The 24,566-nt window shown below is 45.6% G+C and overlaps 1 protein-coding gene across 8 annotated transcripts in view; it reads right to left on the minus strand.

Moving 5' to 3' along the window:
• TULP4 (TUB like protein 4) overlaps positions 1-24,566 on the minus strand; it is a 227,918-nt gene that overhangs the window by 24,142 nt on the left and 179,210 nt on the right. For all 8 annotated transcript variants that reach the window (XM_045080113.1, XM_045080112.1, XM_045080107.1 and 5 more), the window contains 3 exons: positions 16,364-16,544; positions 13,810-13,944; positions 6,736-6,902 (listed from right to left, as the gene is read on the minus strand). In XM_045080113.1, coding sequence (XP_044936048.1) covers positions 6,736-6,902; positions 13,810-13,944; positions 16,364-16,544 — 483 coding nt within the window. The remainder of the gene's footprint in view (positions 1-6,735; positions 6,903-13,809; positions 13,945-16,363; positions 16,545-24,566) is intronic.

The following is a 24,566-nucleotide window of genomic DNA, read 5'->3' on the forward strand; positions in this document are numbered from 1 at the left end:
AGAGGAAGAAAGCAGAAAGCTCTCCAGGAAGAGGACAGTGGTGAGGGGACATAAAGCTCCTGTGGGGACTGCTCAAGGGGGCTGTGCCACCACTGCCTTGAAAAGGCAGGCCAAATCTAAATAGGCAAGTCAGAAACTAGCTGCCCGGACAAGACACCAAGGCTTGGGGGCGCCGGCTAAGAGAGATCCACACCAAGGAAGACAGGAGGAGGCAGAGGGATGTGACAGGGAAGCCGCAGAACTGGTTCCTTCCGGTCCGGCTGGATGGGCCTCTAATTTAGGGAGGTCTTAATGGGCTGCAAAGATCAGAAGTGGGGTGTCGAATCAATTATAGGAGTGACAGGAGCAGAATTTTCATAGCACTTTAGTAACAAACAACAAGATAAAAGGAACAGATGAAGACACTTGCTTAAAATAGCCTCCAGGGTCAGCTAATCCTGGTTTCAACTTCGAAACAAATGCCAGGCTGAAGATACTCCATCTTGTCTTTCCATCTCTGTGAGCCCCGGCAGTGCGGGTTGGGACCCGGGCACGACCTCTCGGAGGAGGACCACGGAGCGGGAACTCAAGTGTGTGGGCCTCCAGATGGGCCTCCTTACAAGAGAGTCCCACCAGTGGGGCAGATCCCCCAGAGTAAGCCATACTCATGACTGGAGACAAGGCAGATAACACACACAAAATACACGGAACACTCCTTTGCTGTCATCAACCCCCATAAGTGCAGGTCACATATTTATCCTCCTGTCCCCTCTGTCCTTCTGCTTTTCATAGTAACAGTTAAAATGTTTTGGGAGGATCTTACATAAAGTTATCATTCACAACCAATTACAGCGGCCCACCGAACCCTCTCAGTTCTGCCATGGGGAAGCACGATTCTCACTGACCTCACCAGGAGCCCGGGAACCTGTCGCTCAGAGAGGCTAAGAACAGCGAACACCTAGGAAGCCACAGTTTTCACTGGCTTCCCTTCAACCCCACTGCTTGTGCTCCTTCCGCAGGGGCTCCCTCCTCTCCTGTCCGGACACCACACAACCGCCTGAAGAGGGCAGAATGTCCCATGAACCAACTGAACGGCCAGTCACAAGCAGAGTAAGAGGCCCCAATTGCCCCCTTAGTCCATTCGATCAAGGCACTTTCATTCAGAAACAAACTGGACATGTCTGCAGGAGAGGCAAACAGGAGGAGAAACAGGCTGCGTCATTAGCAAATGGACAATGACCAGAACGACTCTTTACAGCAGAAAAGAATCTGCAGGTCACGTGGGCACAAAAGCAGAAACAAATTAGCCCCGAAATACTATTAGGTGCACCAGAAAGCAAGAGGACAGTCCTGTCTGGAACGGGAGGGAGGACCGTGCTCCTGCTGGGTGCATGGCATCCACGAGGAAACAGACTTCTCCGCAGCGAGGGTGGAAAGGGTTGGAAAGAGTGAAAACCAGAACCCAGGACCCTCCTGAGGGTGGGAGGTATGCGGTAGCCTGAGGACATGATAGCCTGCGGGGTTCAGAGCAAGATTGCCAGCAAGTACTGAGAATACCACCAGGGATTGATAACCAGTGTTGGGGGTGAGCATCACCTACTTGTCTGCGTCAGTGACAGTCTGTTTTAGTAAAGGGGGGAACACATGCTCATGTAAGTTATTTCTGCAGCACATACTCCATGTAAGATGATAAAGTAGCAGGGGCGCCTGGGTGGCTCAGTGGGTTGAGCCTCCGCCTTCGGCTCAGGTCATGATCTCAGGGTCTTGGGATCGAGTCCCATATTGGGCTCTGCTCAGCAGAAAGCCTGTTTCCCTCTCTCTCTGCCTGCCTCTGCCTACTTGTGATCTCTGTCAAATAAATAAATAAAATGTTAAAAAAAAAAAGATGACAAAGTAGCAAAACAAATACTGGTACCTTTCTATACTAAATTTTAAGGCTGTATCAGAGAAGCAAAGAAGAATTTACAGATAGTGAGAGCTGATTCTCTTGTCTGAAGGTTCTGACTTCTCCCTGCCGTGGGGAAATTGATCATTGTTAATTCCCATTGAGTGGAGGAGGGCGGCAGTGGGGCCCTGACCTCAGGGTACCTTTAAATCCTGTAAGCCTGCAGAAAAGCTGTACCATGTATTTGAAAGTTGTTAAGAGAATGTATCTTAAATGTTTTTCCCACAAAAAAAGAAACGGCAATTATGTGTTGTGACGGAGGTGTTTGTGAACCTTATGATGCAATCCTACCGCAGTACATAAAGGCATCAAATCCATACTCGCATACTTGAAATTTACACAACCTTCATGTCAACGCAGCAGAGCTGGAAATAAATAAGAAACCACACAAGAAATCCTTTTATACCTTTCTAAATACTTTTATACTGTTTTTATATGTCATCTTACTTTTTTAAAGTCTCATTTCCTTTTGGTGCTGAGTTTCCTGTGCTGTTTATGGGTACTTCAGCCTACAAAGCCCTCCCTACAAATGTCCTGTTTTGGAATGAACCAGATTCAAAGTGGAGGTAAGCGCACATGCCTGCAGATATGAGGCGTGGGGTGTCTCAAGTCCGCTACCTCCCAATCCATGATTTCTGCCCTCCGTCCCCCAGGATCTGTGATGCGGGGAGAGCACGAAGCCACGGTCTGCCCGCCCACAGAGCGCCATCCTCCCTAAGAACTGCCCGCCTGCCAGGCCTCGCTGCAGCAGGAGAGAAATGTACCGAATGTTTAATTCCAGTAAACCTGGAACAGATAAGGGTGCACACTAACGTAGCTCCCACAGATTAATGCTTTTGTTTGAACAGCTGCTGTCTGCTAGGGGAAAAACTCAGCTGTAAATCTGTGGGCTTACTCTCTCTCTCGAATCACACAAAATGACTATTTTTAGAACTGATGGCTAGGGCTGTGAAGTTGGTAACATTCAAATCTTAATTTGTGTAGGGAAGTTCACATACTTTGCATGTCTAAATCCAAGGCAAAAGGACAAGAAAATGAGCTACATTTCAGGGAGCGTTAGTGTGGAAGAAATCTAGTGCTTTGATGAGTCTGATGGAACAAGGAGAGGTATTAATCAGCTGGGGAGATGCTATTTGTATGAAGGTCTGGCGAGTGGTTGTCCCCTCAAGGACCTCCCGTCCCTCCGTCTGATGCTGAGCCACGTGAAGGAAGCAGGAAAGTCTGCTCCTCAGACTTCCTCGGCTACAGGGCACAGATCTATCAGTAAATGGCCAGTTTCAGCTCCTCTGGCACGTGGAGACACGCTGCATCCCTCCCAGCCTCACCTCCTGCCGCTGGACAGTGTACCCCACACACTCAGCCAGTCACACGTCCAGGTAACTGTCTGGGAAATGCACACAGTGGGGAAGGGGAAGACACATCCTGAGTGTTGGGGACCGATACTGAGAGAAATTAATTCCCTGTCTTCACGGACTTGACACCCTGAGGTGGGAAAGGGAGAGAGATGCGGATCTTAGTCCCTCTGACCGGGACTGCCGGACTACGTCAGGTGGTGAAGAAGGGCAGGACAAGGGGCTTGAGAAAGAAGGAGGACGTCGTTCGGACCGAGGGGAGCAGAGAAGGCTGTCCCAATGAGGGAGTTTCAACAGAGGCCTGACCGAGATGGGGGAGTTTGTTTATTTTAAAACATTCAAAGTTTCCTCACCGTATTGCTATATTTGCATCCGCAGTGAGTTGCATGGAGTCCTCTAAAAATTCAAGAGGAATAAAAAACAGGATGTTCTTTCCATATTAAAGATAAGCTGCTCAAGCAAAATAAAAGACAACAGACAAGAAAAGGGTCAAAGCCAGCTGTCCCAAAAGAAGGACTACGAGGCTGTCTGAACCCAGTTTCTGGCCGACGAGGGCCCTGGGCTGAGGACAGAGGATGTAGCCCACGGAGGTGTCCGGTCCTCTGGGTGTCGGGGGCCCCCTGGGCCTCCCAGGCTCTGCAGCTCCCCTAAGAAGGTGGCAAGATTCTGTCTTAGAGTTGAAATACACTTCAAACGTCTAATACTTGAAGGGGATGTCTAATGTTGGTACGAGTGTGTACAAAGGGAATGTCTACTGTTTGTACAAGTGTGTACAAAGAAGGAAAGCCTTCCAGAACAGTTCACTTTTAAAACAGACCAAGTTCAGGGGCACCCAACTGTGTCGGCCGGAGCCGTGGACAGCTCTGAATGTTACGCTCTGATGATTCGGCCACTGGGGCGCGGCGGGAAAAGCCAGCGCAGCATCTAGGCGCCCACCTCTCAGTTTTAAAAGGACACACCGTTCTCGCATTCTGAAGCAGACAAGCTCAGCAAGTACCTTCTCATCTATTTAGAGCAAACGGAGGAAAAAGCACTCCCGCGGCAGCTTCGTCAGCGCATGTACAGTGAGTCCTCAGTGAAGAGGCGGTGACACAGACCTCAGCTAATGGGACTCCTGGAGTACAGAGTTGATGACCACAGATGCAATCTCTCATTTCACTTTCTGTTTCCACACCACCTACCCCCTCTCCCTTCTCTCTTAATTTTTTATCCAGATATCTTATATTGACTACTGAACCTTACAGAATACACGTCGACTCCTCCAATATGCCTCTTAGGCAAAAAACATTCACGAAGCTAAGACAAAACCAACCAACCAACCAAAACCCCAGGCCCAAATAACTGCAGCTCATGGCGTCAGTGGGTAGAACTAACTCTAAGAACCGTCGTCAGAGTAGTAATCACATATAGCTGGTCACAGAAACAGCTAATGAGGTAAAATGCAGAATTTTACAACAGGTAGAAAGGAAAATAAATTGCAGTATATTTTCTTGTAAGAGCTTTAGCCACTAGCCTTGTTGTTATGAGTAAATCAGGAGAATCAATTTTAAAGCCAAGGCCACCACAAGTTAGTGCCCAGCAACGGCTTTGTACGCAATAGCCTACAATCTAATTAACTTAGAAATAAATTATCCAATCTAAATTGTATTTAGTTCTTTTAGTTCTTTCTATAAACAGCCCAATAAATTTCCCAACTTCCTTCCTGCTATAAAAATGTCCCTGCCTTTGGACAATCTGAATAGCATAGCACAGATAACATGTGATTTTAGAATCATTACAGAAAAAGTTAGGTTGGTGCTACCTGTAATTAATGTTGTACTTGATTTTTAATAGCATCATTATTTAACTTTATGTTATTGAGGAAATTTTGTCAATGGTTCAAACAGATCCTCAAATGAAAAAAAAGAGTAATTTATTAAAATGCTGAGATACTATGTGATCATTTTTCCCCAAAGGAAGATCAGCTAAGCTCTCTTTTTATCCTTCAGGTCCAAACTGAAAAATTCAAGACCTATGTTAGTTTCACATTATAGTTGATGAAAACATCTGCAATGGTTGAGGCCACTGAGCCTCTACCATATTCTAGGCACAATGACAATCAGAGAAATGAAGAAAATGTGGTGTTGACTGAGAAGATAAGACAAGTAGACAGAAACGTATAGTAAGTATGAGAAATGTCAAACACCCCAAGGGGATGCTTCACAGAGAAGAGGGGTCACAATCATTGGCAGATTTACAAAAGGATGTGGCTGTGTTGGCATTAAGGATGATGGATTTCCCCAGGCTGAGATGGCAGGGAAGGACATTCCTCATAGAAGGAACAGAATGCCAGCAAGGAGGGGTGCCCTGAGTCAGAAAGAAGAGTGGACAATGCTGAATCTAGCTGGAGTGGGTTTTGGCACTCCAATTCACAAATATTCTAATAAATGCAGAAGCCTTATTAATTCAGGAAGAACTAGAAATTCCCGTCCTCTCCTACTCATCTTTCAGTTAGCTAGGAACAGAAAGTTAGCATGATATCTGACTGAGAAGTCACACAGCTTAATGGTTCAAACTATCAACAGAGAGATTTAAAGAAGCATATGTTGACAACTGTCTGCCCATCAGTCACACAAGCAAATATTTACTGAGCACCTACTATGTTCAAGACAATGCACTGGCAGTTTCAGTTCTGTAAGATGAAAAAAGTCTGGAGATTGATCAAATAATAATGTAATACAGTTCATGCTACTGAAATGTACACTTAAAAATGATTTAAAATGGTAAATTTTATGTCGTATATTTTTCCACAAATAAAAAAAGATATATTTAAATAATGAATGTTCTCATCTAATTACAAATTTCCCCAAATCTGGTATACCTACCTCTTAGAGCTGAATAAGGTTAGGATGTGAGTCTCTAATGTGTTATCACCCCTGTCAATCCTCAACTCCCTGTCAGACCTGTCTCCACTACACCCCACTGAGACTCTAGTCCCCCATGACAGTGATCCAGACCTGAAGTGAACTGGTCTAAAGATCTCTGGGAAATAAAACCAAACAGGAAAGGGCTACCTGTGCATGCTCCCCTAAAGATCTTTACGCTTTCTTACCTAATGTTTAATTATAAGTTAGTTCAGGTATAAAAGTACATTATAGGCATTTAAAAAAAAATCAGAGCGAATCAATGAAGACGCAGCACACGCATCTTTAAGTTCCTAACTTCTGCCTGGGACTCACGATAAACACCAGTTCACTCTGCTCACTCACCGTCCACTCCGTTGAGTGGGGAAGGTAATGAAGTATTCTGGTTAAAGGCAAAAACTTGTTCCTCCCTGATTTTTTCTGGTTTATAATTTAATTAAGGTCAACTAGAGATTAAAATTTGTTGACGATAACTACAGTAAGCACAACCAAGTCTCGGTATCTCACAGAGCCCGGGAGCCTACTAACACAGTGAAGAGCTGACACACATCCTTACTTGCACAAGCGTGTCCAGAGTGAAGATGTGCTCCCCGCGGACATTGTAGAACTTGACCATGGCACTCTTCAGAAGAGGGCCGTTGGGGAGCTCACCAAGCTGGGTCTGCCGTTCCATCCCAGCGACGGCCAGGAGGTCTCCCTGGGTGCACCACTGGGCCACCACCTCTGAAATCACAAAGATGATGGTCAGCATGATAACATGACCCTCCCTGAACTTTCAGTGTTTAGAAAATAAAGCTGCTGAGCAAATACAAGGTGGCTCTTCTCCTTTTTCTCATGAAGACAACAGCTACCCACCTGTCTGAAGATAATAGACTCTATTTCAACAGGGGTCTGTTGCCTGGATGGGGAGTGCGGCTCCTCTGAGACACAACTCTGCCAGGTAAGAGCACAGCCGCCAAAGCCAGCACACTAAGTATCGAACCCTGAAACCAGCACGACTAAGAGCACAGGTAAGATGACCCAACCAAGGACTGTCCATCCATGGCTTGTGTCCCTGACCCCAGCAGTGACTCTAGAGTTTACAGATGCAGAAAGTAGGTCAAGAGCAAAGTCCAGATTTATATTCATTTGATTTCTGTGCACTAATGGGCAGATAAAGTTCAGATAAAGGATATTAACTGCCTACAAGGCCCCAATCTTCCACATTGGATGTTGTGGGGGCTTAGAAAGTAGATAAACACTTCTGTTGTATGGGAGAATTATTGGAAATTTTCACCCTGGAGATGTGACGCCTACCTATAAGCCGTTCTGTACCTCTGAGAAATGGCTGTGAAATGGTTTGTCTAATCCCAACGTGAGCAATTTACTCACTCTGACCGCTCCAACAAGCTACTCGCACTAATAAGACTTACAGCACAGCTCTTCCCCCTCAAGACCCGAGGACCCCATCTGGCTCACACAGAGATGACTGAAATCCAGAGCTCAGAGGCCTCTCTGAGCAAGGATGGCTGGAGCCTACAGGAGCCCGGTCGTGACAGGACACGTGGCAGAGCCAGGTCTAGAAGCCAGCAGTGCCGGGCCTCCGGCAGGTCACACATGACCCTTCTCTTAGTCACATCACCTTCTGAGGTCACCAGGGCTGCCTGACTTCCTCAGAAGCCCGGACAGTGGTCCCCAGCACAAGGTGGCTCTCTGGACCCAGGGAAGCGAAAGCCTGCACAGCCAGAGAGCCGCCGCAGGAGCCGAGGCCGAGGGAGCAGAGGGCTGCGAGAAGGCATCTGCACACAACCGCGGAGCGCAACGACTCTGCCATCAGACAGAGGGAAAGCATCGATAAAGAGTTGTTTCCTTTTTCTTGCAAAAGGACACGAAGAAGGTTAAAGTACAAACCAGGAAATGAAAAGTCATGTCAAAGAATCAACTAAATATCCCGGTGAGGAAGATGGAAAACATGACGAGAGGAGGAAGCTGGAGGAAGTGAGCTTGGGAAGCCCACGGGGGCTCGGGGCTCTGCTGAAAAGACCTTCTCCGGGGGACAGGTTTCGGCAGCCCAAGAAGTCAACGAGAGCAGCAGCTTATGCTGACAGGTACAGACGACTGCGGCCCAGAGGCTGCCGTGGCTCAGGACCAAGCCGCACCGTGGCTCTGCGCAGCTGAAGAGGCCAGGCTCCCACTCTCGAGGCTCCTCTGCCAGGAGGCAGGGGGCAGTGACAGCCCTGTGACAGCTCTGCAGCACCCCTCTTGCTAATTACTTAGTTTAGTAAGATTCTTTGAATTTTGCCACTCTGTGGTTTTTCCCAACAGAAAAGTGGGCTGCTGCCCCTGCAGGCCTGGCCCAGACATGCAGTCCACTCAGAAACTGCTCGAAGAGCAAAGGCTCTGCCCCCTACGCCGGCACCCTCAGTCCCCGCTAAGCCTGAGTCCACATGTCCCCACGGAGTGCAGTTATCAAGTTCTAGGGAGACAGCAGGGGTCCCCACAGGCAAGCCGTTCTTCAAAAGAGCACAAATTCCACAGGAACAACTCCACTTCTTGTTCTGCTGACAACACAACCGTACCATCAAGGGCTGCGGCCCCGTGACATGCAGCGTAAGCCAGTCCTGCTGCACACGAAGGGCACATGGTCACCAGGGGAAATAGGTTTACTTAGAAAACCCTGACACAAGGAACTCAGGAGTGGGCACTAGGACGCACCCCTGCAGACCGGTCAGCGTCAAGCAGGAGTGTGCGAGTACTTCCACGGGGGCTCAACTCCGACGGCAGGAGTTCCAAATCCTTATCAATTACTACAGAGTGAAAGGGAAATTGCATATTTATTCACTATCTATATTTTCCTAGGATAAAGAAATAAGAACATAGAAACGCAGATGTGGTCAGGACAGACCTTTCCTATCCTAGAAAGTTTTTGTAAGCTATACCCATCTTAGGTTAGACTAGAAAATAACCCAAATACCTTCGCCCAATCTTTTGGTAATAATTTTATAATTTTAAAACCTTTAAAAACTTGTTTTAAAATATAAGCCAGAAAAATGGGGCACCTGGGTGGCTCAGTCAGTTAAACGTCTGCCCTCAGCTCCAGTCATGATCCCAGGGTCCTGGGATTAAGTCCTGTGTCGTGTCGGGCTCCCTGCTCAGTGGGGAGCCTGCTTCTCCCTCTGCCTGCCACCCCTCCTGCTTGTGCTCCCTCTGTCATATAAATAAATAAAATCTTAGAAAAAAATTTAAGCCAGAAATAAAGAACTAATGCTTTATTTAGTAATGCTTTTTTTCACGTTTCCTGAAGTTTTTAGCACAGCATCTCTAGGGATATAGGGAGTTCCAAGGCACAAAAGAGGTCCATCCTCCTAAAGTACCCATTTTTTGGTGATTCTTTTTTTAAGGTAATCTCTACTCCCAACGTCATGGGGCTCAAACTCACACTTCCAAAGTCAAGAGTCACATCCTCGACACATTAAGCCAGCCAGGAGCCCCTTTCTTAATGACTTTGAGGTGTTTGTGGGATTTTGGTCTCTCAAACATTGCACACACACGAAAAGTAACACAGTCCCACTGTTCTACTTTAGCCAGATAACCTTATGGATCTTTTGGATAAAAGCCTGGAGGATCAAAATTTTACATGTATTAAGCAATGAGAAAATTCGGGGCTTTTGTGTAATAACAAGAGCCCCTCAGGTGCTGTTAGTGCTGGGTCCAAAAGAGGCAGCCAAGGATTAGTGGAGAAAGAACAGTGCTCTGACCAAACACCACATGTACTTGAGCTGCTGGCTAGAAGTCTGAAGTTCACAGAGGCCTCCATCCCTTGGATGTCCATGTTGATGATTTATCATTTTACTAAACGTTAGACATTGTGTACTTGCATTTGTGTACATGGAGTTTGGGTTGAGAGGGAGAAGGTAAGCACATGCACAAAGTAGGAAACTGTGTGATGGTAAAATAACACGTACTTTTTTTCTTTAATAACAGTGCTTCCGGTGAACATATTAAGGACAGAATATCAGCGTGTACTCAGGCTGATGGCTACAATGTCTACCAGCCTGAACTACAGGTGTAGACAGGACTGCTGACCAAAACCCCTCTACCTCAAAATCAAAACTCCCCTCTTGACCTTCTCAGTGTGTTCTATGAAGTGACAAAAAGAGGAAATTCTGTAAAACAAAGAAACAAAGCCTAGGGGTTTCAATTCTTTGATCTTAAGACACATATCGGATGAAATGAACAGTGCCTTTGAGAGCTTGCTTTACCACAAGAAAGGAACTGGTTAGGCCAGAGAATTTCTGAGTACATCACTCAACTGTTTTTCCTTGAAGGGTAGGAGAAAAGGACACTTCAAAATATGCCACACTGGGATAAAAACTATTTTGAGCTAAAGGCAACTGAGAAGCAGCAGATACAAAGAAAGTTCTCTCCGTCCTCCCTATCCGCCAAAATGCAGGATATAAATTTGGGAGGGCCCCACCCCCCACTGCACCCCCTGACCATAAAGGATAGAAGTTAATCACAGAGGACATCTCCAGACCCTTATCAGCCCACAGAGAGAATCAGGAGAATCTACATGACGAACTTCAGGAAGGAGCCCTTTCTCCCACCAGATTCCCATATGCTTACCTTCCCACAGTCTGCTGCCCTAGAAACGTTAAGCCTTTCCCTTTGTCTTGTCACTTCTCCAAAAAACACATTATTCTTTTGTTAACATGCTATAACAGCCCAAGTTCTACCCACCCCTTTGAGTTACTCATCTCTGAACACTTCCACAGGTAAATGTAATGCACGTGTTAATATACTTGTTTCTTTTTCTCTCGTCAATCTGTCTTTTGTCAGTCTAACTTCTAGGGCCCCAGTCAGAGAACCCAAGATTTCTAGAGGGAAAAGTCTTTCCTCCCCTACATTGTCAAGGAAGAGTATAGTAACAAAGGGCAACAATCCCCAACAAAGTGAACTAATTTATGGTTCAGTATGTGATAAACAGAAGTCCCCAAAGTTGGGATACTCTGCAGATTTTTCCTCAAGGCAGAATTTCCTCAGCAAATATCTGCAAAGCAAAACTACCCACCACCCTATGAATCTGCAAGGAAAAGTTTGACAGTTGTGGAGAAGAGGCTGGTCATGGGGACTGTGAGCTATTTGCCATTCTGTTATTTTGCAATGACATAAATTAAAGCATTGGTGATACATTAGAAAATATCATGAGTAATGTTAATTCACTAGAAAAGTTCTCTGATATTTTTTTTGAAATAGTAACAGACAAAGACTAGACCCTTTCAGTCCACTTTATATGACAAGCAACTGACTTGTCCATAATAGGATAGAATCCAGTGGATGGAGAAAGTTGCCACGGGGCCTCTTGGCAGCTTTCTGGCTACCTCTTCCCAGTATTTAGTAACATAACCCACAAAGTAGTGAACAAAAAAACAAATGAGTTAAAAAAAAATACTGCTGTTGATACTACAAGTAAGACCAAGTCCTTATAACATTCTGAAACCAAGACAAAGAGAAACTGCCTATACCCAGGCCCTATCACATGACATCGACTCACTTAAATTTCATCTAACTTCTTACAGTGAAGACTGGCCAAAAGCATGTCACTCATGAAAGTGTAAGGTTGAAAATATTTTCATGTTAAATTTAGATTTCTAGTCAGGCAATGAAAAGAATGCTAAATTTGACTGTTTTTAGGATAAAACTCAAGTCAAAAACTTGCACATTTGGGAAGGTCACCCCAGGTCACCTTCATAAGCCACCTCATATGTGTGAATCACCCAGTGCACACTTGGTGGGGGTGTGTTAAAAGTACTACTCTAATACAACTTAGTTTGAAAGACAGAAAACTAATGTGGCCAAGAAAGAAAAAAAAAGTTTCCATAAGGCAAGTAGGATAGCAAAGAATTGGAAAAATTTGCTATATAAAGAATACAGTGGAACTGAGTGGTAAATATGCTATTTTCAGTCCTGATCAGATACTCAGTAGGGAAAAAGGTCAGGACTCCAGATTAGAGACACGTTCTGATGAAATTAATCAACTTGGTTAAAGGTTTAAAAATAGTTTCTTTTTTTGTTTGTTTTTCAAGATTTTATTTATTTGAGAGAAGAGGGGCAGAGGGAGATGGAGAAGCAGGGAGCCCAACACAGGGCTGGATCCCAGGACCCCAAGATCACGACCTGAGCTGAAGGCAGACACTTAACTGACTGAGCCCCCCAGGCACCCCTGAAAACAGAATTTCTGATGAAGAAAAGAAGAGCTTGGATTACAAAATATATGTGAGAATTTCTGATGACCATCCCTGCATTTTAGCTCCACAAAGGTCACAACTTTCAGAAAAGAACACAGAAAAGAGCAAGGAATTTAAGATCATCATCATCACATGCAAAAAATACTTACTCAGCTTCTAAAGGAGCCCATTTGTGGAATAAAGAGGGACTTCTACATAGTTCATGTCCCTCAGGAGTTTATAGGGTAAATAATTCCTTATAATTACAGTTTTGAAACAGCTCCCATAAAAGGGAGCAGAACTTCTAAAAATATTCTATAGTTCTGAGGCGGCTGGGTGGCTCAGTTGGTTAAGTGTCTGCCTTTGGCTCAGGTCATGATCCCAAAGTCTTGGATTGAGCCCCACATTTGGCTCTCCCTCTGCCCCTCCTCCAACTCATGTTCTCTCTCTCTCTCTCTCTAATAAATAAAATCTTTTAAAAAATTCTATACTTTTAAAATAGAATTATTAAGTGCTTGGGTGTGTACGGACATGTATGATGCATTCCAGGCAATCAATAGTTAAGTATACGGACTTGAGTCTCCCTATCCCTGTGATTCATGAATAATTCAGACAAGAAGCACCTGACAGGTCTCTCTGGTCTGACGGCCAGTTCTGAATAACGGCAGGAAGCTGAACTGCAGGTTCTGGTTTGCCCTTTACCTCTCATTCAGATTAGAGTAGGCCCCTTTATTTTGAGACCAGAGGCAGTCCAGAAATTTCTACATTGCACCATTTAATCCTGAAGACAGAAAAACGTTTTCCCAAAGAACTCATCAAGGTCACAAAATGAGTAAATATTCTCAAGTTGCAAAATTTGGCAAACACCAAATGCCCGCAGACAGCGATTTTTCTCACGAGATAATAGATTTCATAACATCTGTCAGGAAAGTGTCAGTACTTGGTGGCTGATGTTTTACATCAGTGTTTCAGTCTGGCAAGTGTGGAAGCTCCAGTCTGCTGAGGTAACTTTACCACGCAACCACCAGATCCTTAATAAGCCTCAAAATAACAGCGGCCTCTGCAAAGCTGTGCTGCACATGGGCTGCCGCCTCAGGAACTGCAGGTGCTGAGGCCTGATGCTGTCCAGACAGAGAACATCAGCCAGAGGCAAACACCACACACCTGAGAAAGACCACTCTTGTCAGAGCAGGGAAAGAACAGAAAGCCAAAGACGAATCCCTCCTTGCAATAAGCCTGGGTATGGCCTTAGCAGGTAGGCAGAGGAGGTAAGAAAATGGCCTTCATTCACGGACTCCACGAAGCCTGGGAGAGGTCACTGCAGAGGGACGGGAATGGATAAGGACGAGGCGTAGGACCCCCACTGGAAGGCAAAGGCACACAGGGCTGAGTGTGGGTCTGGGTTCCCATGCGGCCTTCTGTACCTTTCAGCCCTGAGCGAATGACAGTAGGAGACAAGTCATCGTAGTTGTTCATTAAGCTGATGTCCCCCGAGGTGAAGCTGACGGTGAGCAGTGGCTTGATGTTCTGCACCGGGATGGGATACGCTGCTGGTCCATCTGCCGGGACAAAAGTGCCGAGTGAAGAGGCGGCAGGCGCACAGGACCCCCATCTGGGCGCGGCTGCAGTCCTGCACACGACCTGCCACTGCAAACTGGACTCTGGGCCAGGCGGTCACCGAAGACGGCCGTGTTCTAGATCACTCAGAACCTACACAAGACCGTCAGAGGGCCGCTTGCCAGAGAAGTCTGGAATGAGAAGAAGGATGGCGACAGCTAGCCCTGGAGGCAGCAAGGGGGGTACCCTGGGCTCTGTTTTATGGTGGCGAGAATATGTGTGAAAAGATTATTAACTGGTGTGTTAATGTGTCATGTTTCTAATGATGTGTAAACACCAATTATTGTAATGTCATATAATGTGGAAGGATGGTCAAAGAGGGATGAAAATGATCTCTTAATTCTGGCCCAATGAATAAAGAAAAGTTGCTTTTCAACACCAATGTTCTTTCACTGAACATTTTAGGAAATGAGGAAACATAGCAGTCACTCTGAGTCCTTTATTCAGTTTTTATCATAACAGACCCCAAATGTGGAGAAAGGCCAGGGCTGGATGTGGCTCATAACGAATTCTGCTACATCTGCAGTGCACAGCCAGTATAAAGAAAATACAGCCTTGGAAGTTCGAGGAGTACTCATGGATGTTAAGGAAATGCCGTGATGGGTCATGTTCTGGATTTTTTCACGTTATTTCAAAAGTAAAAGTTAGTCCCTCCCACAGGCCAGAATAAATCATGGTTCCTGGAGGCCTCACACCCATGCTGGGTTCACCCCCCACAGCCATCCATCCAGAGTGGAAGGGCCTGACATCCCCAGGTTCGCCCCCAACTCAGCCCCGCCTGTGGATGACCCTCAGTTGTTACTTTCCTTTGCTTCACTTTAAGATGCTGTAGGTACCCACCTCTAAGCTCAAATTCCCTGGGCCACCAAGAAAAACTATTCTCTAGGTGAAAGGCAAACCCTAGCCACTTCCAAACATGGCTCGTGTTAGAGTAGCAGCCAGGGACTAAATTCTATTCTCGGACTTATTCTGAACCTGCTTCACAAACTTGGCCTCTGGTTCTTGTTTCTTCCCATAATACATGTAACTGAGTAAACCTGCTTTCCCTCTAGTGAAGTTCTGTTTTAAAAGTATGCTGAAAAGTATCCAATGTTGTAAGACACTAGCTTTATTAATAGGAGGCTGGAGAAATGATCAACACTTCCCCCAGGGTTATGGTCCTAGTAGGAAAGGGTATGATGACTTCTCAAACGGAAGTCCTCTTTCTCTGCCCCCCCACAGTCCCACTCATCCTGAAACAGCACCCCCATCTACAGTTTCTCTCCTGTACAAACATCGTCTTCTCTCTACACGATTGACTGAACAAGCATGTGTCTGTCTCTGGGAAGTATCACGTACTGGGTCACATCCGGGATAGGAGACAAAATGGGAGCACTCCAAGTACCAATGGAGGCAGATGCTGTTGGGGGACAAAATTAAAGCATAGTCTCGAGACCAGCCCCTCACAGGATGAATATGCCCCCGGTCACAGGAAAGGGAGAAACTGTCCCGGCCATCATGGGCGCTCAGCAAGCAGCGTGGACGCGGCTGTCCAGGCTGAGGGTGAAGTCCTGGAGGAGTCTGGCCACGTCTAGTCTGCCACAATTCATAATATATTTTACCTTAAAAAAAGAGGGGCGGAGTCCTGGGGAAGAGCCAAATCTGCAAGTAGGCCAGTGCTGAATGCTACTGTAGATGATGGCCAGCCTGGACGCTAACAGCTTCTTCTGCTTTTGTGTGGATGTGTGTGTTGGCGTGTGTTGGGGGGAGCTCTTACACATTTGAGGGATAAAAGACACTGCAAAGGCGAAGGAGGCTGGATTCTGAAATTACCCCAAAGGCCTAAAACGTTTCCCTGCCGCTCCAGATTAAAAAACTGGATGCCAATGGGTCCGGTCTAACTCCACTGTGAGGTTTATGAGGGGAAGACAAGTTCTTCCAAGCTGAGAAAAGGAGTTTCCCCCCAAAATAAAAAAGACGGGACACAGAGAGCAGCCCAGCATCCTGGTCTGCATCCCGGCAGAACTAATCCTTCCTTGCACAGCTGAAGCTGTGGGCTTTAAGGACACTGGGACGTGGGACACCACAGACAAAGCTGCAGTAACAGCACAGCAGTTCTCATCCCAGCTCTCTGGCGTCCCGCTGAGCAGCAAAGCCGCACAACACCCTAGGGACAGGGGCAGGGTCACGGCACGTCTAGTGAAACCTAAGCCCATGGAGTCTCCTCAGCCTGCGCAGAGACTCGGGGGAAAAGGGAAGGCAGAGGGGAGGCCGCCAAGTCAAGGCCCAGATGCTCCCCGCATGCGCTGCGCGACCCCAGAGCCCTTCCCAGAGGTGAGGGTGCTGTGCGTGTGCTCCCCCCGCCCCGGCCCCCGCGGCTACCTTGGGGCGGGGAGTAGTCGTCCGAGTCGGTGTCGCTCTCGCTGCTGTCCTCCACCAGGAAGGCGGGGTAGTTCCAGGACATGCTGAGGATGCCGTCGGACTCGTGCAGGAGGACGTGGGCCAGCATCCTGCCGTGGCAGTCCATGACGATCACCTGCCCGTCAGCCGTGCCGAACAGCACCTGCAAGCAAGGACCGGCACCCCTGACGGACGCGCAGATGGGCTGCGGTCCTGGCAAACCTCGTCACCCCAACTTGTTCAGAAGGACAAAATGTATTTGGGACTGAGATAACCGAGCAGTTCACCAGAAACTTAGCTGGTTATTATTGCAAGAATTTTAGTCTTCTAGCACTTTAATGTGACTGATGGCAAAAGAAACACATCTGTCATACTGTGGGGACATGTACAAACAAAAGCAGCAAAATCACTGCCTCACTGCTTGTGGGTTGTTTTTGTTTGCATGCTTGGGTTTTCTGGTTGGAGAACAAGGGTTAAGAAGATGGTATTTATTTTTCTTGGGGAAAAAAAAAAGCAGCAGCAAAGGTTCGGAAAGGATTTCCCAAATTTAGAAGAAACACTTCAGCTTTCAGTCTGACAAAAGAGAAAATAAATTTGGTTACATAAGCAGCTGATCTAACCACACTTGGAAAGATGATACTCCTGAAATCGTTTGTCTAATGTTCTATTTAACTAAGAATAATATCAGTTTTAATGTATTAATTAGTAATTAATGTTATAATGTACTAACAGTATTAACGCAGTCACTGAGTGTTCACTTCATGCTTAGCACTACACTACGGGCTTTACCTTGTGTATTGTCAAAACAGTTCTGGGAGTTAAGTTCTAGCACTGTCGATATGGAGCTCAGCTAGGCTGACACCTCAGTGTGCGGAGCGCTGCCACCCAGAATTCCCCTCACTTCACCTGGCCCTGGAGCACATGCTCAGGAACATGCCGTGGCCAGAGTTAAAGCAGAGGCAGGGCCAAGAAAGGGTTACCCCCAGTCCCCCATCAGGTCAGCAGAGGAGCGCCTCACAGCTTCTAGAAGCCCCCGACAGGAGTTGTGTCCTCTTGCTGGTTCATGCACGGATGACATTAACGGGATGAACCAAGGGGAACCTCGGCAACATGGCAAGCAGGATCTCGTAGAGAATACACCATGTTCTCTTCTGCCTTGGGTGGTGGGCTCTGTAGCTTCTGTACCCGTTGGCATTTAAAACGTTACATCTTTTGTGTTTCCTGAGATCTGCGCATCTGTCAGCAATGACTGTCAAAGGCATGCAAATCCTCTCCATTTTACAGATGCAGAAACAGCCTGAGCAGTCAGGGCAGCTGACAAGGCCGTTAAGTGGGCTATCCTACTGCAAAGACCAGGATTTACACACAGGGAAAGGGGCTTGTTAGGTCCCTGCCCCTTTTTGCTGTTAACATTTTGTCACTAAGCTCTTTGGAGGCAAAGACTGTCTACGGCTGTCCCCCTGGTACCTAACAGCTTTGGACACAGAGACCACTTAACAGTACTTCTTGTTAAATGAAGTAAAGTCAGTGACCATCAAAAGGCATTTTTTTAGGACATAAATCCTGATGATTAAGACAGATCAACTGCAACGGAAGTTATATTTAAGTAGTAAAAAGCTCACAGAATTCACTGAACTGTTTTAGAATACACTGTCCATCAAATATTTCTTTAAACAGGTCTACATTTCAATGACTGAAAACTAAAAACAAAAAAAGACTAAATCCGTTTTCTGCAGAGGCAGTGAGGAATCTGTTACTACACTCATCTTAAAGAAACACACAAACCACAAACTACTAGGAACACAACGGAACCTTTTAGAAGACGATCAATCTCTGGCTGCCAGTGGAGAAAGGAAGCAATGGCCAGCATGTCACAGAGACCTCCCAAGGCACCGACACAGAGGGACGGGGCACCGGGGCTGCGGGTCCGGTGTGCTAAAGCAGGAGGTGGCGCTGAATGAGCTCAGCAGGAGGTTTTCACTGGGGATAAAGACGGGCCAGGACTTCTCGTAACTTCAACCAAAATGTACAATGCATACATTTTTTTAAAGATATTATTTATTTATTTGAGAGGTGGCAGGGCGGAGAGCAGCATCCCGGCCGAGCAGGAGCCCGATGCGGGACTCAGTCCCAGGACCCTGAGCTCATGCCCTGAGCCGAAGGCCGACGCTTCACTGACTGAGGCCCCCAGGTGCCCCTAATTTATACATTTCAGAAGGAAAAGACATGTGGCAGCCTCTCTCTAAGGCCAGTGTCACGGGTGATGTCCCCAGGAAGCAGGCTGTTTCTGTCCCTCTTCCCACATTCTCCCTCATTGCTCAAGTGTGTTTTGAAGAGCAGTCATGTACCTTCGTGCTGGGTGAAGGGGTTATTTTATCATTTACAATGGCCATTTCCTATAAAGACAGCACACGAGCAGGCCACAGCCGACAGTTACTCTTCCCAAGTACTCCGGATTGATGGTATGTATCAATCCCAAACCACTTCCAACCCCTCCTGCTACAGGGCCACACTACTCTACAGTCTTCCACCGGTGCGATCCCCACCGTTCTCGTACTTCACTGTGCCATCATTTGGTTTCTGTCTGACTTCTCCGCTAGCCTGTAACCTTTTTGGGACATGGCCTATACATGGCCTATGTGCGCTCCGCTCACTACTACCTCCCCGGGGCCTATCCCAGTCGATGGCACGTGGCGGTAACAATCTATGAAGGGAGGGAAGAAATGCTTCTGTATGGAACTATCTGTTGAGTAACGCTCACATTTTTCCATTTTAGAGAAGAACGGATACCAGACAATAGAACAGACAGCTAATTTCTGGATAAAGGATGGGTGATTTAGTGAGGCATCAGGGTTCAACATTACACGAAAGCCAGCCCCCAAATTCTCCACCATGAATCAATCCCAGCTACAGCTCTCCTGGGAAGATAATGCATTATTAAGATCAGGAGGAAGGAAAAAAGCAGCACCAGCAGTCTAGCTGTCAAGCAATGATGGAGGAAGTTACTCTGTTTGGGAACAAGTATGTCACAGATAACTGAAGTACACTGATACAACATGAAATCAGATTTTAAAAAATCTCCTCTGTTTCAAGTTCTTTTCCTGCCTAATCACTTCCAATGACACAAAGCCTATGCACACAAAGGACTTTAAGAGAACAAGAAAGAAAAGTCTAATAATAATGATACACAAATAGGCACATGCATCAATCTCTGCTTCTACTCCCGCATTCTGGAGCTCCCGAAGGGCTGGTGCCGGCTCCTCCTTCCCAGCTCTGTCTCTTCTAAGCTTGGCCCTCGGCTGTCTCTCTGCTCAGGTCTCTTCCCTACGCTCCAGACTCCCACATCGGATATTTCTTACCTGTCATCTACCCCTGGATGTGCCAAAGGCCCTTCAGAATCAACATGTTCCCAGATGAAACTCAGGACTTTATCGTTTCCCCAGCAACACCCCCCACCCCCCTCCCTGCCCACACACAGAACCAGGTCTTCTTACAGCAAAGCAAAACTGTGACTTGTGTTTTATCTCCAATGTCCAGTACGGTGTCTGGTACAGAAAGGGGCTCAGACATCATGCATGAAGGCTTTGGGGACCCACCATACAGAATTATCCTCACATTTTTTTGGGGGGGGGATTATTCTCACTTTAACCTGAGCTCCTCGCTACTCTCAACTTTGCTGTGTTTTCACACACCTATCTTTCCCATTAATCTGCGAGCTTCTCAAGGGCAGGCCTGCACCCCAAGTTGTCACATGCTGCCTGTCACAAGCAGATCCTTAGGGACTACTAGTAAATATATTTGTGCCCAAACTTCAGCCTTTGTCCTAAGTCTTCCTGCAAATGAAGCAAAAGCTTCTTTCTTTTTTAAACTATAAACCAATGTCCAAATCTTCCTATAAAACTGGCCTCCAAAATACTTCCAATAATGGATGAAGTAAATTTCTGTCTCCTATTTTTCCTGCTGTCTTCTCTATTGGATTGCAGGCTTCACATGGGGCTGAGACAACACGCCCTCTGTCCTGCATACACTGAGAACCAAACAGGCTGGTGGAAAGCTGCGGGCCCTCAGGCCACCCATTCAATGGCTGTCCCTCATTGCAGGCAGCGTTCAATATCAGTGTACTCCATTCTAAACGATTTTTAGATGTAATTATTTAAAAATGTAACAGAATTAATACCAGTAATTTAAAATGAGCCAAACCATGAGCCAAAGGTGGTATAAGAAGAAAATGTAAAATCGTTCAGAACATTTACGTTTGGAACCAGTGATAGTATCTCACCAGTACTTTTATTTTTGAAGACTAGTATTCATCTACATTTTTGAATACAGACAGACCATATTGGGAAATTCCAACTATAAAAATACATGCTTCTATAAACCTTCACCTTTTTTGTAGTAGAGTTTAACTATCAGCCATGGGGACTAGTTCCAGAAGGAGCTAACGTTTTTGTCTATGTATTTTGCTTTTGTCTTTTCAGCTAAGGGAGCAGATAACAAAGTGATTATATGCTCCTCCTAGTAACCTCAGCCCCACTGCTGGCAAATGTCTAAAGATGCCATGATGTAGAGAGGAACAAACATACCATGATGTCCCTTTGCTCTCTAGAAGGATCTTCTGTTCAGAGATGCCAATGAAGTAGAACTTTATTTTTGAAAGACCTCTCTGTTGGGAGTTTCAGAGCACTAGTTTTCAAATGCTTTAAAGGCTAGATTTGAATATTTTTAAACTAAAGACACACAGAGTCACTGAAATCAAACTGTTGTAAATGACAGAATTCATCAACCGGTTAACAGAGTATTTCCTGGTTTAAATAAAAAGGATGAAATGTAATTTCACAGCTGACTATAGCAATCATTTTTTTTTTTAAAGGGGGAAGTGGGAGAGAGTTGGTGGGGAGGGGCAAAGAGAGAGGGAGAGTAAGAATCTTAAGCAGATTCTATGCCCAACACAGGGCTGGACACCAGGCTTGATTCCACAACCCTGAGCTCATGACCCAAGCCAGAATCAGGAGTGGGACGCTAAACCAACTGAGCCACCCAGGCGCCCCAGTCATCATTTGTAAAACACACTTATTCTGATAAACATGGGAAAGAAATCTCACCAAAAATATCTACAATAAAAAATTTGTATCCTTGCGCTAAACATGTAATTTTGGTTATTTCATGGTTTCACTGGAGAATAACCACTTACAAATTACCTCATAAAGATGACACACTATCCTGTTTAAAGAGTTTCAGAGAAGGAAATACTTGGTCTCAGGGATCAATTTTAATGTTAAATAACTCTTGTTGCTAGAACATTCTTCCCCATTATCTTTCAGACTCCCTTTTTAAGTTTATTCACTCTTCTAAGATGCCCACACGTGGTTTCTGGTGGTGGAAGGGAACAGTCTGAGTGTAAGACTAATTAAAACACACGTTTAACTAGGATATCTCCAGAGGGATACATAGTAAATAGAGAAGCCAGTACCTCTGGGGAACAGAACTGGGTGGCCTGGGGATAGTAGAGGAAAGGGGATTTTCATCAGATAACCTTTTGAACATTTATAACTTTCAACTATGTGAATATACTATTAAAATATATTTCTAAGGGACGCCTGGGTGGCTCAGTTGGTTAAGTGTCTGCCTTCAGCTCGGGTTATGAGCCCAGGGTCCTTGGGTTGAGCCCTGCATTAGGCTCCATGCTCAGCGGAGAGCCTGCTTCTCCCTCTGCCCCTCACCCCTCTTGTGCTCTATCTCTCTTAAGCAAATAAATAAAATCTTAAATATATGTATATATATAGGGGCGCCTGGGTGGCTCAGTGGGTTAAAGCCTCTGCCTTCGGCTCAGGTCATGATCCCAGGGTCCTGGGATCGAGCCCCGCATCAGGCTCTCTGCTCAGCAGGGGGCCTGCTTCCTCCTCTCTCTCTCTGCCTGCCTCTCTGCCTACTTGTGATCTCTGCCTGTCAAATAAACAAATAAAATCTTTAAAAATATATATATGTATATATATATATATATATATATATATATATATATTTAAGTATGCACTGAATGAGGTAGAAAAAATGTTCCAGGAATACAGCTCTATAGCAGATCTTTAGAGTAGGTGAAAATGCCTACTGCAGGCACTCACCATCACACACGGTCCTTGGCGGGTAAATATGTACCTTTAATTTGGGAAGGAGATGCTAAGTGACACTGGTATCTGCTTAGCCCTGTTTGGTTAGACAGTCTGACTCTGTTGGGGGAAACATGCTTTCATTTGCAAAGGACTCAGTACTGGGAGTCAGCTGGCCAGGTATCTGGTTTTATTTTCATCCCGAACTACTTATGTAACTTTGAATTCATCATTTACCTCCCTGAATGCTGGTTTCCTCTGTCAGCTAAAAAAGTTTTATTAAATGGGCTCTCAGATCCTTTCCTGTTTTAAAATGTTCCAAGCTTAAAAAAAAAAAACAAAAAACCCTAAATATATTTCTTAGTACATGAAAACAGTAATTTCTTCCCGTGGCTACTAATAAACTTCTTCAACAGGAGAGCTAAGATGAAGTGACTTCTGAAATGACTCTGAGGAGAGTAAGTGTCTCTGGCTCACCCGTAGCCGCTTGGGGTACACGGTGACAGGAGCTGACCTAACAGCGCCTGTTACTGGTGTCAAAGCTAAACAAAACTAGAAACTAAGGAGGTAAGAACAGATTTTAACCAGTAGGAACTACTGCCATAAGGAAGAGAGTCCATCGTGAACTGAACTCAACTTCTATCAAGACAGGGGTGAAGGCATTTTAAAGGAAGAATGAGGGCCGGCAGGGGGTGCTGTTGAGCGGAATCAGAAGCAGAAACAGAGACGTGGAAGGAGGGGTTGGTTTGTCAGTGTGACTGGGCCACCTGGGCTCGCTACCTGGTGCTTCCTGAAGTTAGGGTCCTACACACCCACAGAGTCTGGGTTATAGGGGCACTAGTGTCAGGTGCTACCTGGAACAAACAGGAGATTCTTTTTAACGGGGCTGGAGTTGTCGTCTTCAGTGACATAGTTTGTGTTGACAGAAACTATGCTAGTGTTTGTTCAAGTCCCTTAGACTGTGTGTGTGCATGTGTGTGTGTATGAAATAATTTGTGATGAGAATCCAGTTTCACAGGCCAAGGTTGAGGCCTAGTTAAGGAGAGGGCTCAGTGGGGCCTGCCTAGAATGTAATCAGGAGAACACCACTGCTAACGGCACACACCTCACCTCTCCTCAACACGACAGAAGGATATACTCAATGCCAAGGGTAGGGTTGTCCGGAGCCGCAATGCATTTGTGGTTCAGGAGTGCTACAGGGAACCCTGGGAAGCTTAATTCTGAAGTTCAGCCATCTGAACAGACACTGGCATTCATACAGGGGCTCTGCATCAAACCACAGCCACCAACGGGCTATGGTATTAATAAGGGCTTATGAAGACGTTATAACAGTACATGAACAAGAAACTGACTTGAAAATAAATTTAGACCCTCAATATATTACAGTGGTAAGAAAACTTAACATGAGATGTATACCATTAACTTTTTAAGTTTACAATACAGTATTGTTAAGTACAGGCTCAATGTTACCCCGCAAACCTCTAGAACTTGATCACCTTGCGTAACTAAAACTTTACACCCCCTGAACAGCAACTTCCTGTTTTCCCCTCCCCCGCCAGCCCTAGGCAACCATCATTCTACTCCTGCTTCTTTGAGTCTATTTTAGATACCTCATTTAAGTGAGGTCATGAGGTATTTGCCCTTCAGTGACTGGAATATTCACTTTGCATAATGACCTCAAGGTTTATCCAAGTATTATTCAGCCCTTCTTTTAACGGATGAATAATATTCCATTGTCTGTATATATGTGTATGTATACATATATGTGCATGTGTGTGTGTCAAACACATTTTCTTTATCCTTTCATTCACTGATGGACATTTAGGCTGTTTCCCCATTTTGGCTACTCTGAATAATGCTTCCCAATAAAGTTTCCCAATGCTTTCTTCTAGGAGTTTTACAGTTTCAGATCTTGAGTTTAAATCTTTATCCATTCTGAGTTTTGTATATGCTTTAAGACAAGGATTCAGTTTCATTCTTTTGCATATGAATATAGTCATTCTAGAGCCATATGTTGACAACTATCATTTCCTTATTGTATATTCTTGGCAGCCTTGATGGAACACAGTTGACAATATATGCAT

This window comes from Mustela putorius, unplaced genomic scaffold, assembly GCF_011764305.1.
Source record: "Mustela putorius furo isolate JIRA1106 unplaced genomic scaffold, ASM1176430v1.1 tig00000450_pilon_pilon_pilon, whole genome shotgun sequence".
Lineage (NCBI taxonomy): Eukaryota > Metazoa > Chordata > Mammalia > Carnivora > Mustelidae > Mustela > Mustela putorius.